At 43.4% G+C, this 17,471-nt stretch overlaps 2 protein-coding genes across 30 annotated transcripts in view; one reads left to right on the forward strand and one right to left on the reverse strand.

Moving 5' to 3' along the window:
* Positions 1–2,896, reverse strand: part of ECPAS (Ecm29 proteasome adaptor and scaffold) — a 109,770-nt gene extending 106,874 nt beyond the window's left edge. For 10 of the 29 annotated variants that reach the window (XR_014078184.1, XR_014078190.1, XM_081574418.1 and 7 more), the window contains exon 1: positions 1,920–2,288. Coding sequence is in view for 1 of the 29 variants with exons in the window: in XM_081574318.1 (XP_081430444.1) it covers positions 1,920–1,959 (40 nt within the window). In the remaining 28 variants the exon portion in view is untranslated. Of the gene's footprint in view, positions 1–242; positions 422–1,397; positions 1,661–1,919; positions 2,289–2,403; positions 2,538–2,574 lie in introns of those variants that run through there. The other 19 variants (XR_014078195.1, XM_081574410.1, XM_081574417.1 and 16 more) reach the window with 13 other exon arrangements.
* The window catches only part of ZNF483 (zinc finger protein 483), a 61,574-nt gene continuing 45,306 nt past the window's right edge, over positions 1,204–17,471 (forward strand). The window contains exons 1-2 of the mRNA XM_081574422.1: positions 1,204–1,293; positions 9,916–10,010. The gene's annotated coding sequence lies outside the window, so the exon portion shown is untranslated. The remainder of the gene's footprint in view (positions 1,294–9,915; positions 10,011–17,471) is intronic.

The raw sequence follows: 17,471 nt of genomic DNA on the forward strand, positions 1-17,471 counted from the left end.
AAAGAGATACATGCCCATTCATATTCATAGCAGCAACATTCACAACAGATAAAACATACCAGCGTGTCCATCGACAGACAGATGAGTGGATGAGAAAATATGACATATGCATACAATGGAATATTAGCCTTAAAAAGGAAGAAAATCCTGTCACATGGTACAGCATGGATGAACCCTAAGGATATTATGCCAGATGAAATAAGGCAGTCAGAAAAAGACAAATCTTGTATGAGTCCACTTACATGAGATATCTAGAGACGTCAAAATCAGAGAGAGAGAAAGTAGAATGGTGGCTGTCAGGTGCTGGGAGGAGGAGGGATTTAGTGAGCAGTGAACTTCAGTTTTGCAAGACGAAAAGTATTCTCAAGGTAAATGGTGGTGATGGTTGCATAACAATATGAATGTCCTTAAGACCACTGGCCTGTACAGTTAAAAATGGTTATGATGGTAAATTTCATGGTACGTTTATTTTACCACAATAACAAAAAATGGAAGAAAAAAAATCAGGGAGCTGACCTCCCCAGAAGGCCTGGTGGTGCTCCAGCTTGGCAATAACAGGCAAGCAATCAACTCTATGACTATCAGCCCCTGTCTATCTCTAACCACCGCAAGAGACCTTATCTACCCAGACTCTGCATCCTACCCAGGGTCACACCAATTCTTTATTTCAGCTTCAAAATGACCAAACACCACTGCTGCTACACCAGTTTCGTGTCAAAGCAGCAAGGAAATTTAACTCTCTAAACTCGCCTCCTCTTTACAACAAGGATAATTTCTACCTACCTGCTTTAGTAGGTTGTTACGAGGGAAAAAGTGAGATCATGCATATTAAAGGAGCTTTAAACAGCCAAAGACCAAAGAAACAGAAATTATTATTATGTGTACAGCTACTTTCATATGGAAATTGAGAGAGGGGGCTGTAACAACAGAAACTTCCCAAGGCCTGCGACACCTGTCCCAGGTTTCATTCCATTTAAAACTCACAGCATCCCTAAATACTACCTTTCTTGTTTTTGATCATAAACTGAAGGGCAGCACTGAGAAACCCAACACTTCAAGTTAAAGCTTTACATCCAAACACCCCCAAACGCAATCAGAAATTATCTTAACGGGTCCTAGGAAATTTCGATTTTTTTTTTGACCCCCAGAGTGGGCCTGCGGCGCCCGGGAACTACACTTCCCACAAAGCACCGAGGCGAACCCGGGCGCCGGGCGGAGCGGCCTGCGATTCAGGGTGACCACCGCTCTCCCCGAACGTGGATCGCCGTCCCCCGGAAAACTGCAACGTTTAAGGTCAAGTGTGCACTGGCCCTCCTTTCCCAGAGCGCTGTCACCCCGAGGCTTCCCCTGCAGCTAGCGCCGCGACCCTCTCCGCCCTCCCGTCCTCCCTGCTCCACCTGGGGGTCACCGCCTATTCTTGACCTTTCCGCGGATTTCCAGAGTGTCTCAACACGGCACCTTCCCCCCTTCCCCGAAAGCGCTGTCTCCAGGACTCGCCCCACAGTTAGGACCGCAGCAGTCCACGGAGAGGCCAGACTGGACGGTGGGCACAGCCCGCCACCCGGGGGCTCCGGCCGCTCCGCCAGCCCAGCCCCCGCGGGTCGCGGGGCGAGGCTCCCCCCCAGACACCCCGAGCCGGGGCGGATCGCACACAGAGGGCTCCTCCCGGGGCTCCGGTTTCAATTTCGCAACGTGACGGTGCAAAGCTGAGGCCTACAAACGCCAGCAGTGGCGGCGGCGGCCCGCCCGCCCACCAGGCCCGAGCGCCCCAGCCCCCCACACGCCGCAGCCGCCGCCCGCCCGCCCCTCCGTCCCGCCCGGCGACCCGACCCTCCCGTCCGGCCCCGGCCGCCGCACCCCCCGCGGCCCGGCGCGGCGCCGGCCCCGGCTCGCGGCCGCAGGCTCGCCGTGGCACTTACTCAGCTCGTCCTGGGAGGCGGAGGCGGCGGCCGCAGCCATGTTGCGCCGGGCAGGGAGGGAGGGGCCGGAGGGGGAGGGCGCGGACGGGCGGCGCGGGGGGCTCGCCGCTCGCGGTGCGGCGGGGGCCGGGAGCCGCCTCCGGCCGCTCGGCGTAGGCCGCGCTGCGCTCGCGAGGCCCGCCCGCCGCCGCCGCCTGCGTCCTCCTCGCTGCACGCGTCGCTCTCGCCGTGCCCCGCGAGCTCGCGACTCGGGCGCTCCCGCAGCCCGGCGCCTCTGCGGAGCCGCCGCCGTCCGTCGGCCGAGTCCCCCGTGCGCCCGGCCCGCGCGGCGGCTCTGCGGCTCCGCGCCGCGCTCGCCCGACTCACGCCGGTTTTATATTTAGAAAGAGCTGAGCCATCCTCCCAGCGGCCCCCCCGCCGGGCCCCTCGCGCGCCCGCCTGCCCGCCCTCGCTCGCTCGCTCGCTCGCGGCTCGTCCTGCCCACCTGCCGCCGCCCGCCCCGCGCGCGGGAGCCGGCCCCGCGTGCGCTCTCCGCGCGGACCCGGCACGCGGCGGCCTGCGCGGGCTTCCCGGCCTAGCCGCTTCCTCGCCCGCCCCTCCGCGCCCGCGTAGCCTGCGTCGGCCCCGGAGCGGAGCAAACGCGCGGGCCTCTGACCTGAGTCCGAGCCGGTCTCCATGCCGGGGATGCTGGGCTCGGCGCCGCGACGCGGGCGCCCAGAAGTGAGGCGAGCGGCGGGCTCGGCCCCCGGGGAGCCGCGCGCCGCCGTCCGTGAGGGGCTCGGCCGAGCTGGCCCGGGCTGCCCCGGCCGGGGGAAATCCTCGAGGCCGGGCCGGAGCTCTTTTTGTAAAGGTCTGTGGCTGTCACGTTGGCTGGTCCCGACCAGGAGAAACACGCCCGTCCGAAGGAAGAGACGTGGACTCGGAAAAGTAGAGCTGGGTTCGGAGTCGGCGGGAGGAAGCCCCGCCCTGCGCCTCCCGCCGAACTTCTCAGCCCTGCCGCTGACTCAGTCCCGGGCGAGCCCCGGGGCGGCGATCGGCCCCCGACCCGGCTCGCTGAGCTTCTTTTATATACTTAAAGGCAGTGTAAAGTGTAGGTTTCCGATGCTGTTAGGAACTAGGACTACCCCAGTGAGGGAAGATCACTACTCCAACTAAAAGTTCAATAAACTAGGATTTTTAAAGTTCAAATGCAAGTTTGTGTGCTTACGGGAGCTGTTTTCTTACATTTTTGTTGTCATCCCTACGTTCTTTTTAGTAACCTGAGTGATTGAGTTTGAATACAGTGATTTAAACTTTACGCCTTGTTTGTCCGTGACGTCACTTAGTTAAGGCGTTTGCATAATTGCTTTACTTCAAGTAATAGTACTGGCATAACAAATTAGGTACAAGATCAGATACATTTTGTGTGTGTGTAAGAAGAAGAAATTAAGATCCTAAGTGAGTTGAAATTGTGTTTATCCCTAAAAGAAATCTATAAAAACCTAGTTAATGTCTTGAAAAATGAATACGTACTGTTCCAGATGTAACTTGTGCAAGTACAAGGGACTTAGACAACAGCAAAGACGTTTATGTCCTTTATTGCTTTTATTATAGAAATTATACACGATTTTTGCAAAAATTTAAAATATTCAGAATTTAAAATTGAAAGTGAAAGAAAGCCCTTGCCGCTTCCCACCATCCCACTCCCCAGAGAAAACTACCGGTTAACGGGTACACTTGAGTGTGCATCCTCCAAGGCCTTGTCTCTGTGTACACATGTATAAAGCCCCCAAAATAAATAAGTGGAGAGGGGGTTCAGATTCATGAAAAAAGTTCTGTATTACTGTTTTTCCCCGTAAACACTGTGCCACGTTAACTCAAAAAGCTCGACACCACCACCACTCTTTTTGTTGGTGACTTCATAGTATGTTAACTTAACCAATCCCTTTTTTTGAGGACCTTTTGCTTCTTTTGTATGATGGTAACACAAAAATCGATGAACTGTTTGCAAACAACACAATACCCAACGTATAAAGTAGTTTGTCCTCCACCTCCCTGCTCACCATTCCCTTATCTTACCTACTGGAGATAAAATTCCTGTTAACAGTTTGGTGTATACAACCTTTCCTGATCATCTCTATGAATGTACAGCATGACTACCAAGGACTAGTATGGGGAAATTTTGATTTCCCAAAACCTCCAACAGATCCTTTTAAAGCTACCCCTCCTCCAAAGTATATGTGTGTGCTCAATCACTTCAGTGTCTCTGACTCTGCGACCTCCAAAGTATAGAATCCAAGTTTAAAAAAAAAAACAACAGTCATTTGTAATTTTGACTTCCAAACAAGGCCAGTTAGCAACTTATAAATTCCTCCTATGTAGAAATTCCGGATTCCCACGTGTGTGCAAATCACATATAGGTATGTTCATTCTCACAAAAATGGAATCCTACCATGTGTGTTACGTAACTTTATCTTTCAAACAATATATCACAGGTATCCTTCTTTATCAGTAATAATAGCTAATACTAATTGTGTCAGACACTACTTAAACTGCTTTACTTGGATGAATTCATTTAATCCTTACAATGATCTTATGAAATAGGAATTTTTATGAGATAGGGTGATTGAAGAACAACTCCAAAGTGCCAGAAACTAGTAAGTGGCTAAGGAGGAATTTGAACGCAAATTGCATGGCTCTAGAATTTGCATTCTTAACCACTCTGACCTGTATGTGGAGAACTACCTTATTCTTTTAAATGACTGCATGATAGTCTTCTTTACAAAGACGTGCAAAAAAAAAAAAAGAAAACCTTCATGATAAGTACATGACAAAATTTAATGATTCCCCTATTGATGAGCATTTAGCTTTCTGCAGAATTGCTACTGTAAAACATTCCTATATCCTTATGAAGTCACATATTTCTGTATGTAGACTTGGAATTGTTAGGGGAAAAAAATAGTTCTAACATTTTATTATATACGGTACTTTATAGCAGTTTATAATGCTGCTTCTAAGCTTTTTTTTAATAGTTGCTTCTCCCTTCAAACTATTAATAGTATATCATCATCTTACTAGGCACTTTGGTTTTGAATAGAAGCCTTGAGATACTTCCTGTCTAGAATTTACTTCAATTTTAAAAAAACAGACAAGAAAGACCCTCATGGACTGTTGGTGGGAATGGAAATTGGTGCATCCACTATAGAAAATAGTGTGGAGGTTCCTCAAAAAATTGGAAATAAGGGAATTCTCTCGAGGTCCAGTGGTTAGCACTCCATGTTGTCACTGCTGGGATTCAATCCCTGGTCGAAGAATTAAAATCCCACAAGTGGCACAGTGCACAAAAAAAAAATTTTTTTTGAAAAGAGAACTACCATACAATCCAGAAACTTCACTTCTGGGTATTTACCTGAAAAAAACAAAAACACTAATTCAAAAAGATACATGCACCCCAGTGTTCATAGAAGCATTATTTACAATAGCCAAGATATGGAAGCAACCTAAGTGTCCATCAATAGATGAATGTGCAAAGAAATGGATATATGTATATAGGAATAGTATTCAGCCATTAAAAAAATCTTGCCATTGGCGACAACATGGATGAATATAGGTGGCTTTATGCTAAAGGTCCATCTAGTCAAAGCTATGGTTTTTCCAGTAGTCATGTATGGATGTGAAAGTTGGACTATAAAGAAAGCTGAGCACTGAAGAATTGATGTTTTTGAACTGTGGTGTTGGAGAAGACTCTTGAGAGTCCCTTGAACTGCAAGGAGATCCAATCAGTCCATCCTGAAGGAAATCGGTCCTGAATATTCATTGGAAGGACTGATGCTGAAGCTGAAGCTCTAATACTTTGGCCACCTGATTCGAAGAACTGATTCACTGGCAAAGACCCTGATGCTAGGACAGATTGAAGGCAGGAGGAGAAGGGGACGAAAGAGGGTGAGATGGTTGAATGGCATCACCGACTCGATGGACATGAGTTGAGCAGGCTCTGGCAGTTGGTGACGGACAGGGAAGCCTGGCGAGCTGCAGTCCAGGGGTCACAAAGAGTCAGACACGACTGAGCGACTGAACTGAATTATGCTAAGTGAAATAAGACAGAGAAAGACAAATATTGTATGACCTCACTTACATGTGTCATCTAAAAGGCAAAACAAAGAAAAAATGAAAGCTGACTCATAGATAGAACAAGCAGGTAATGCCAGAGGGGAGGAGAACAGACAGTAAAATGGGTGAAGGGAATTAAGAGGTACAAAGCTCCAGGTATAAAGTAAATAAGCACAGGAATATAATATACAGCACAAGGAATATGGTCAATAATATAATAATTTTGCATTAGGACAGATAGTTACTAGACCTATTTTGGTGATCATTTACTTCGTAATGTGTGCACATGTCAAATCACTATGTAGTACACTTGAAACTAACATAATATTACACATCAGCTATACTTTAAAAACCAGATAAGTAATTCAGGGAGATTAAGAAGGGGGCCAGGAAAAGGCCACTAAAAAAATAATAATACATCACTAAATCCAAGAACTAAAAATGTATGTCTTTTATAACTTAGAAGTCATTCTCCCCTCTGCTAGGTCCTACTCACATTAAATGTATGCACAGTTATGACACAGTAAACATAAACAATCTTGCTTCCATAGTCAGTCAAAGTGGATTAGAAGCAGAATATTAGAGGGCACTCTTCTGGGCGGGTACATGGATGACAAAAGTTCTAATGTACACTCTAAAAACAAGGAAAGATACAGGAAAACTATGAAAAGAAGCTGTAAGAAGTTGAAAAGCAAAGCATACTGGGATTATTTATGAAGTACCAAAAGCACTACCCACCCCGTAAGCCTGAAATCATTTCACTTGAATAAGTGATGTTCACGGTGCTAATCCTGACATCAAGAAATAGTGAAATAGGGAATTCCCTGATGGTCCAGTGGAGAAGGAAATGGCAACCTACTCCAGTACTCTTGCCTGGAGAATTCCATGGACAGAGGAGCATGGTAGGCTACAGTCCGTGGGGTCACAAAGAGTTGGACACGACTGAGCGACTTCACTCACTCACTCCAGTGGTTAAGGGAGCTTCCCAGGTGGCACTAGTGGTAAAGAACCTTCCCACCAATGCAGCAGACATAAAAGACACAGGTTCATTCCCTGGGTTGTGAAGATCCCCTAGAGGACGGACCACATGGCAACCTACTTCAGTATTCGTGCTTGGAGAATCCCATGGACAGAGGAACCCAACGGGCTATTATGGTCCATAGGGTCGCAAAGAGTCGACACAATTGAAATGACTTTGCACGCACACAGCAGTGGTTAGGACTCCATGCTTTCACTGCTGAGGGCTTAGATTCGATCTCTGGTCAGGAAACTAAGATCTCACAAGCCTCATGGCACAGCCCAAAAAAAAAAAGATGAAATGATGTCTAATTTCATGCATCAAAAATCAAGGAATTAGAATAGTTTACAAAGCTTTTCATCTAAAATGATTATAATGAGTAAGCAATTTTAGTGCCTTAAAGATTTAATTCTAAACGATCTAGAAAATCCAACTACCCTAAAAGTTTCAGTTATCCATTCCCAAAGTCCCAGACAAACCAAGATTCTATGTAAATAAATAAGACTCATCTGGTATTCGTTGCGGTTGCTGAAAAAGTCAGGGACTGGATCCAATCTGCCAACAGAAGCACAACATTAATGATCTTCATCTTTGCTCTTTTCAGCCAGTTATTGATTGAAGACATATTCACTGCACATAAAACCATGTCATGATTCAAAACATTCCACTTTCTAAAACTCAAGCTCAGAAACATCAATCTCTAACCACCATATAGAATCTTTCCTCTGTTTTACTAATTCCTATAGATTTGGAGTACATTTTTTTAGTCATTGAAAATTTTATTTTTAATTTCAATAACCAAGAAAACAGTAGGCTTGACACAGCGAACTAGAGAAGTAGCAAAGTAAGAGATAGAGGAATGCTAAAAGTATGTCTTTCAGAAGGATTAAGAGGAGAAAAAAACACAAAAAAAAATGAATTTGAAAATATAGAAGCCTCAAACTTCTTTATTAGAAGGCTAAGTGGAAAGAACATAGAAAATTGTGGAAAAGGAATTTTTGAAGCAATTCCAATTGTGGAATGGCTGACTGCATCTAGAAACTAATGCAGTAGCCATAATTTGTTTAGAAAGGTCTGAATCAACAGATATGTCATTTTTGCTTCCTGTCCTTTCTGTTAATTTCTGCCTTTTCAGTTTATTTAGACACGGATGGAGCTCCAGCCACCATGTTGTGAACATGACGTACCTACAGGCGGTTGAAGCAGGACGGTAGCCGGGGGCCAGGTCCCTGAATACTGTGGGAGCTACCATACAACCTATGGTCAGCCTGATTCCAGTTTTGTTATTGAATGAGAAAGAGAAAATCCTAATTAGTTTAAGCCTTTATTTTTAGGGACACAGAGTATGTTTTAGATCCTCATTTTCACCTCAAACATTTTCACCACTTTCTGTTTATGGCAGTAAATTCTTATTAGCACCTTCAAGTCTTTCTTTCCTTGATTTCTATCTTACAGAAGGTGACAATCAATCCCAACCATGGGCAAGCCCCACCATTCACTTTATTTTTCCCTCCCAGATATCACTAGAAAAAGGCAAAAGGTTGACCTGGTCCAGTAGAATACTATACCTTGCATTCTAGAGAATGAGGCAACCTATTTTCTAGGGATAGGATTTATCCCTATGCCAGATGATTCTATCTCCTCTTATTTCCTTAAAAGAGTGACTTCATAGTTTTTTGTTCACATTCCCACACTCCCCCTAAAATTTTGGAAAACAGTGTAACCCATTTACATATTTTTCGATTGGCGTCTAAAACTTTCTCTCATAACTGAAGAATTGAAAAGAAAGAATCTTAACAATGGATTCTATTGTAAATAATTGCATTTTAAAATAAAAGCTCTTCTATCACTTAAAAAAATATGGATTCTAAACAAGATCTTTTTCTAAATAAGATATTGATTTGATGTTCACCATCATCTGTTTAAAGCATACATGAATATATTCCTAGTAATAAGAAAAATTTTACATAATTGCATTTCCTCAGGGAACTTGTACTTTATTTACTTTAAAAGTTCACTGTACTCTTGAATAGCTTTGTTATTCTTAGCAATTTTTTTTGGCCTCATGGCATATGGGATCTTAGATCCCTGACCAAGATCAAACCCACATCCCCTGCATTGGAAGAAATTTATAATTTATACTAAGTTATACTAATGCAATATAGTTTTAATCTTGAAAATCTTATTGTTTTATTTTGTCGTCCTTTTCTTCAACAAAAATATGTATATAAACTTAAATATTTAAAGATTTTTCTATGTTTTAAAAAAATTATTATGACAAAATAATCATAATTAATAATACACAATTTATGAAAACAACATGAATACGTTACAAACATTTTTAAGGCTTCAACTATTACTGATTAACATATTTTTTAATGTTACAACTTTCGAGTTATTAAACTTAAAATAAAATATTATTGAAAATGTATCTTGATGAAAAAAACAGGCGCTTTTGACAGAAAACAAAGATACCCAGTTGCCTTCATTCACTTCCTTGTTACCTAATTTGACATATCCAATTATCCCTTTGATGATAGTAATGGAGTTCTTCCCTCTAAATGCAAACAACCCTACTTAGCTGGGAGATGGCCAAGAGGCATGGCTTGCTTTTGTAAAGTGAGAGAAGGGCCCTTGTGAAATCGAAACCTTGATTTTAGAGGCATTCTTAGGCAAAGCAATTTGAAGGAAGAATATATATCATCTAGAGATTGATTCTCTTAAAACTATCCATGCTTCTATATCCTAAGAAAATCATGTTCTCCCAGAGGACCCTTGTTTCAGAACAATGCACCTTCAGTGTTCTTCCTTCTTATCCTAGTCTGTCTCCAAGTCTCTCCTTAAAAAAATAACCTACCTCAATACTTTTCTTTCCATTCTCATATCCAGGCTGCACCTTATTCTTTCCTCAACCACCCGGACTTCCCTGAAACTGATCTCTTGAAGACGGCAAACTCCAGTGGACACTTTTCATTCCAGCCTCAGTAAGTACTATTGACTCCATCATCCCTTTCAAAACTCTCCTCTGTTGATTCTCTTTCACCACTTTCTCCTGATTCTTTTCTACTTATCAGTTACCTTCATTGTCTTCTTTCTCTGCCACCCTCTCAAAATCATCATTTCTTTGGATTTTAACCGTAGAACTCTTCTCATGCCACCTGCTCTTCTTTGCAATCCCTACTCCCTCATCTTCAATTACTAAATATCCTTGATTTCTTTCTCCAGTTAAGTGGTCTCTACCTAGATGTCCTACATGTTTGTCAATATTAAAAGGTGAATTTTCATCTCCTTTCTCAAACCTTCTTCTGGTATCCCTTAGATTGTGTGGATCCAGCATCTAGTTGATCAAACCAGAGACCTGGGAGTAGCCTATAATCCTATCTTCTCTCTCACTTTTATTCACTATCTACAAATTGTCACTGAGTATATTTAAAAGCAGAGACATTACTTTGCCAACAAAAGTCTGTCTAGTCAAGGCTATGGTTTTTCCAGTGGTCATGTATGGATGTGAGAGTTGGACGGTGAAGAAAGCTGAGCGCTGCAGAATTGATGCTTTTGAACTGTGGTGTTGGAGAAGACTTTTGAGAGTCCCTTGGACTGCAAGGAGATCCAATCAATCCATCCTAAAAGAGATCAATCCTGGGTGTTCATTGGAAGGACTGATGTTGAAGCTGAAACTCCAATACTTTGGCCACCTCATGCAAAGAGTTGACTCATTGGAAAAGACCCTAATGCTGGGAAGGATTGGGGGCAGGAGGAGAAGGGGACGACAGAGAATGAGATGGTTGGATGGCATCACCAACTCGATGGACGTGGGTTTGGGTAGACTCCGGGAGTTGGTGATGGACAGAGAAGCCTGGCGTGCTGCAATTCATGGAGTTGCAAAGAGTCGGACACCACTGAGCGACTGAACTGACTGACTGACTGAGTATCATTTGGGGTTTCTCTGGTTCCTGGTACAGAAAAAAAGCTCACCCATGTACAATCATATGTGAAGAAGAGTACCGGAGTAGTCTGGGCTTCCTAGATGGCGCTAGTGGTAAAAAACCCACCTGCCAGTGCAGATGAAAAGACATGGGTTTGATCCCTGGGTCACGAAGGTCCTCTGGAGGAGTAAATATCAACCTGCTCCAGTATTCTTGCCTGGAAAATCCCATGGACAGAGGAGTCTGGCGGGGTACAGTCCATGGGGCAGCAAAGAGTCAGACATGACTGGACTAAGCATAGCACACACAGCAGTGAAGTTGTTTACAGAAACAGAGAAAAACTAAACATCATGAAGGATAGGAACTGGGCCGTTCTCCGGATCTCATGAAGGATAGGAACTGGGCCATTCTCCGGATCTCATGAAGGATAGAAACTGGGCCGTTCTCCGGATCTCTATAACAGAAACTTGAAGATCATCCCCCAAGGAGCTGCCCCCAGATGATCCAGCAACAACACGGCCTTTCACTTCCAGATGTTGCAGAATAAGAATCATAAATCCCAAACTTTGATTCAACCTTGGCTGAAATTAAAACAGACCATAGGTTGAAAGGATAATAGGTGAGAATTATGTAGTGTTGACATAAATTCTCTTGGAATCCAAAGTACTCTGTTGAGTTCGTCTCTGGTAGTTCAGTGGTTAAGACTCCGTGCATCCACAGCAGGGGTGCAGGTTCAATCCCTAGTTGGGGAATTAAGATCTCGCATGTCACAGGGTGCCGTCAAAAAAACAAAAGCAACAATAACAACAAAAAGCCCAAGTTACTCTGTGGGTCTAACATTTCTCAACAACAGAAGAGATGATTAGAAAAATTGACATTCTGATGACTAGAGGAGCACAGTGAAGAAGAGATTAACTCTTAAATGGACAAAGATCATGTTTAAATTTCCAACATATGTCAGCTCTGTTTCTTATTATTATGATATAGTTTTTTTAATACCTAATAAGAGGCTGCTGTCTTAAGCAATTGAATTTGCTCATTCACATCACAAATGAATTCACAAGCCTTGGAGGCACTATAAATACTCTGTGGCTACTTTTTATCAGCCCAAGAGTATTCCGAATTCCTCTTTCTGGTAGCTGTAGAAATTAAAATCACCTCAGTTGATTCAAACACAAAACAAAGTTTCATTTCCTTAACAGTGTCAAGTTTAAAATCTTGGGATGAGAGAGTTGATTGATTTAGTTTAGATCACTGATCCACCCTGTGATAGGGAATGGGAAAATTGAGCAATCAAACAAACAGTAATAACCACATCCCACTAGTCTAAAGAGCAAATATTCATTCTCCTTAAAATTGCTCTATTTGAGAATTCCCTGGCAGCCCAGTGGTTAGGACTGGGACTTCCACTTCAGGGAGGGGAGGGGGTGATGGGTTAAACTAAGATCCTGCAAGCTGTATGGTGTGCCCCACCCCCCAAAAAGCTTTAATCTGTCACTTCCTCTCTGTACCTTGCTTTAGTCTACTTATTTTAAACACATCTTTTGGTAAAAAGAAGTCCTCTCTTTCATCTTTTGCGCTCTGACTTCTTCGTTTTAGCCTGAAAAAGATCACAACTGTTACTCTCATTACCAGAGATTTCTCATTTATAATTGAGATACAATGCACCTTATTGGCAAACTTTTTCTGTAAAGAACTAGCTAGTAAATAGGTTTTGTGGCTCATACAGCTTCGAGTTACTCTGCCATTATAACACTGATAGTAGCCATAAACAATGGAACCTGGCTGTGTTCCAATAAAACTTTATTTACAAAGACAGCAGCCTGGCTCATAATTTGCCTCTCATCTAGGAGATTCCTGAGAAAAAAGAGTCTGGCAAGTGAACAGTGTAGACTTGCATGTCTGAAAACATCAATATCTACACTTTAACAACCAGAATGACTGCAATCGAATTCTAAGTTGGAAATATCTTCCCCTCATAATTTTGGAGGTACTGCTCAATGTTTTTCTACCTTCCAAAATGCCTCATTTCCTTCAGCTCAGCTAAACCCACTAGCCTTCAAAAGTAGGACTTTGCTTTAGGCTTTTATTTAGGCTTCCAGAGCTACTTTGCTTCATTATTAACTTTTTTTTTTCATTTCTAAAAAGAAAATCCATTTGAAGAAATTGACTGTTACGTTTTCCAGTGTCCTTCACCCAAGGAATAGCTTTTCCTGTAATTTGGTACCAAGAAAAAGTTTGAATCTGAGAGAAACTTCTATTCTGTCTTTATGAGACAATCAGAATTAAATTGTGATTTACTGATTAAATTGTGATTTACCCAAGGAATAGCTTTTCCTGTAATTTGGTACCAAGAAAAAGTTTGAATCTGAGAGAAACTTCTATTCTGTCTTTATGAGAAATCAGAATTAAATTGTGATTTACTTGATTAAATTGTGATTTACAGATTAAATTGTGATTTACTTGATTGTTAATGTCCTGTTGCATTAAACTCATATCAATTCATTTGTATACTCAGATGTTTAATAAATGGAAATAAATTGAAGGAAAGGAGAAAGGGAGGCAACTATTTTGGCAGCTATTACAGTATTCCAGATGAAAAGTAGTAGAGATGGAAAGTTGAGCTTCAGATTCAAGAGACAATTCAAGATAGATTCAAGAACAGCAAGACTAATCCTGAATTTTCCAGTTCAGAGAAGCGACAGAGTAGCTAATATCACTAACCAAGGTAGGGGCTTTCCTGGTGGCTCAGATGGTAAAGAATCTGCCTGCAATGCGGGAGACCTGGGTTTGATCCCTAGGTTGGGAAGATTCCCTGGAGAAGGGAACGGCTACCCACTCCAGTATTCTTGCCTAATACTTTGGCCACCTGATGTGAAGAGCTGACTCGTTGGAAAAGACCCTGATGCTGGGAGAGATAGAGGGCAGGAGAGAGGGGGACAACAGAGGATGAGATGGTTGGATGGCATCACCAACTCAATGGACATGAGTTTGAGCAAGCTCCTGGAGATGGTGAAGGACAGGGAAGCCTAGTATGCTGCAGTCCACAGGATCACAAAGAGTTGAACACAACTGAGCAAGTGAACAACAACAAATCAAGGTAGAGGAGTTGGTATGGAGATGAGAAAAAAGCTAAGAAGCTAGATTTTGAATATGTGCACTGTCTTAAGTAAACATTATTGATTATCTCTCCCTTTCTACCTACTTACTTTCAAAAAGTACTATAGATGCCTTAAATATAGGACAGGTTATACGGAAGAACAAAGACTGTCATTAATGAGAAATCTGAGTTGTAAAGCAAACAGGAACACAGCCAGCTGCGGTCAATGCAAAGGTGAACGTTCCTAAGCCAGTAAGGACATCCACTGTAACTAGATAAGGTCAACACATTCAGAAAATCATCTGGCTACATTGCAGCCTGTCCCTGTGTTTTGTCCCCAAGAGCATCAGAGGCCAGCCAGTGGGGACTTTGGAGGAAAACTGGCATCCAGTGTCTAGCAAGCAGCCAGCTCCAAGGATGAGAACTGACTCCTGGGTCATGAATGCCTAGCATGTTTCATGGGAGTCCAGTTTTGTATTTAGGGGCTCAAAGATCATTTAATTCTAAGCCCCACCCAGAGAAATATACTGTGACTCTGCCCAGATCACCTTTGGAACTGGATCTATGAGGCAAGGAATATTCATAGGCGAACAATGCTGTACACACTATCAGACAGAAGAAAAGCAGCTATTGACACCCTTAAACTTACCCCAGGCTAGGAAATGCAGAGAATTTTTCTGTGCTTGTACTACAAACGCCATACTTCTGCGCATTCTCTCAGGCTGACCCAACCTCTCTTACCTCCAAACCCTCCACTGAGCCCTCTGGAACCAGTTTAGTAGCTGTGAACCCCCTCCAACTTCAGTGTCACAGAACCCATTTCTACTTCCTGCCGTGTCTGATGATGGCTTTCTTCATGCAACCCTCTTCCTTATACAGTGCTAAATCTCTTACATCTCACATTCCACTGGTCAGGTGGTACAATCAGCATCCTCCTGGTTCCTCACTGCTGCCTGTGGGCCAGTGTTCTACCTAGGTGAGGTGTTCCTCTCCATTCTAAGTCCTGGAGCATCTTGGATGTCAATATCCATTGATGGAGCCGTCCATACTTGGCCTTTGCTTTCCTTGAATGTGTCTTCTTGTTCACCTTCCCCTTCGTTCCATTGCAGTGACCCACTCCCAGGGACACACTGTAGACCTGATGACCACTTACAACTCTTCTACTGCTTAAGCCCTCCCATCTTTTAGCCCACCCATTAGCCTGTCTTTCTGCCTTTCACTCAGTTATTCCAATATTCATTCTTTTCTGAAAGTCAGGTTTATTGAGTTACAAAATTTTAAGCTTTATCCAGGTTTAAGTGATAAAGAATAAGTTCAGTTCAGTTCAGTTCAGTGGCTCAGTCGTGTCCGACTCTCTGCGACCCCATGAATTGCAGCACGCCAGGCCTCTCTGTCCATCACCAACTCCCGGAGTCTACCCAAACCCATGTTCATCGAGTCGGTGATGCAATCCAACCATCTCATCCTCTGTTGTCCCCTTCTCCTCCCGCCCCCAATCCTACCCAGCATTAGGGTCTTTTCCAATGAGTCAACCCTTCCCATGAGGTGGCCAAAGTATTGGAGCTTCAGCTTCAACATCAGACCTTCCAATGAACACCCAGGATTGATCTCTTTTAGGATGGATTGATTGGATCTCCTTGCAGTCCAAGAAACTCTCAAGAGTCTTCTCCAACACCACAGTTCAAAAGCATCAATTCTGCGGCGCTCAGCTTTCTTCACCATCCAACTCTCACATCCATACATGACCACTGGAAAAACCATAGTCTTGACTAGACGGACTTTTGTTGGCAAAGTAATGTCTCTGCTTTTAAATATGCTATCTAGGTTGGCCATAACCTTCCTTCCAAGGAGTAAGCGTCTTTTAATTTCATGGCTGCAGTCACCATCAGCAGTGATTCTGGAGCCCAAAAAAGTAAAGTCTGACACTGTTTCCACTGTTTCCCCATCTATTTCCCATGGAGTGATGGGACCAGATGCCATGATTTTAGTTTTCTGAACGTTGAACTTTAAGCCAACTTTTTCACTCTCCTCCTTCACCTTCATCAAGAGGCTCTTTAGTTCTTCTTCACTTTCTGCCATAAGGGTGGTGTCATCCGCATATCTGAGGTTATTGATATTTCTCCCGGCAATCTTGATTCCAGCTTGTGTTTCTTCCAGCCCAGCGTTTCTCATGATGTACTCTGCATATAAGTTAAATAAGCAGGGTGACAATATACAGCCTTGACGTACTCCTTTTCCTATTTGGAACCAGTCTGTTGTTCCATGTCCAGTTCTAACTGTTGCTTCCTGACCTGCATACAGGTTTCTCAAGAGACAGGTCAGATGGTCTGGTATTCCCATCTCTTTCAGAATTTTCCACAGTTTATTGTGATCCACAAAGTCAAAGGCTTTGGCATAGTCAATAAAGCAGAAATAGATGTTTTTCTGGAACTCTCTTGCTTTTTCGATGATCCAGCGGATATTGGCAATTTGATCTCTGGTTCCTCTGCCTTTTCTAAAACCAGCTTGAACATCTGGAAGTTCACAGTTCACGTATTGCTGAAGCCTGGCTTGGAGAATTTTGAGCATTACTTTACTAGCGTGTGAGATGAGTGCAATTGTGCGGTAGTTTGAGCATTCTTTGGCATTGCCTTTCTTTGGGATTGGAACGAAGACTGACGTCTTCCAGTCCTGTGGCCACTGCTGAGTTTTCCAAATTTGCTGGCATATCGAGTGCAGCACTTTCACAGCATCACCTTTGAGGATTTGAAATAGCTCAACTGGAATTCCATCACCTCCACTAGCTTTGTTCGTAGTGATGCTTTCTAAGGCCCACTTGACTTCACATTCCAAGATGTCTGGCTCTAGGTGAGTGATCACACCATCGTGATCATCTGTGTCATGAAGATCTTTTTTGTACAGTTCTTCTGTGTATTCTTGCCACCTCTTCTTAATATCTTCTGCTTCTGTTAGGTCCATACCATTTCTGTCCTTTATCGAGCCTATCTTTGCGTGAAATGTTCCCTTGGTATCTCTAATTTTCTTGAAGAGGTCTCTAGTCTTTCCCAATCTGTTGTTTTCCTCTATTTGTTTGCACTGATCGCTGAGGAAGGCTTTCTTATCTCTCCTTGCTATTCTTTGGAACTCTGCATTCAGATGAGAATACCTTTCCTTTTCTCCTTTGCTTTTCGCTTCTCTTCTCTTCCCAGCTATCTGTAAGGCCTCCTCAGACAGCCATTTTGCTTTTTTGCATTTCTTTTCCATGGGGATTTTCTTGATCCCTGTCTCCTGTACAATGTCACGAACCTCTGTCCATAGTTCATCAGGCATTCTGTCTATCAGGTCTAGTCCCTTAAATAAACTATACAGATAAAGAATAAACTATACACTAAATTTTTTTAAATATTTATTTATGTATTTTGGCAGCACCAGGTTTTAGT

This window comes from Giraffa tippelskirchi, chromosome 1 (genome assembly GCF_054371585.1).
Source record: "Giraffa tippelskirchi isolate mGirTip1 chromosome 1, T2T-mGirTip1v1.2.pri, whole genome shotgun sequence".
NCBI lineage: Eukaryota > Metazoa > Chordata > Mammalia > Artiodactyla > Giraffidae > Giraffa > Giraffa tippelskirchi.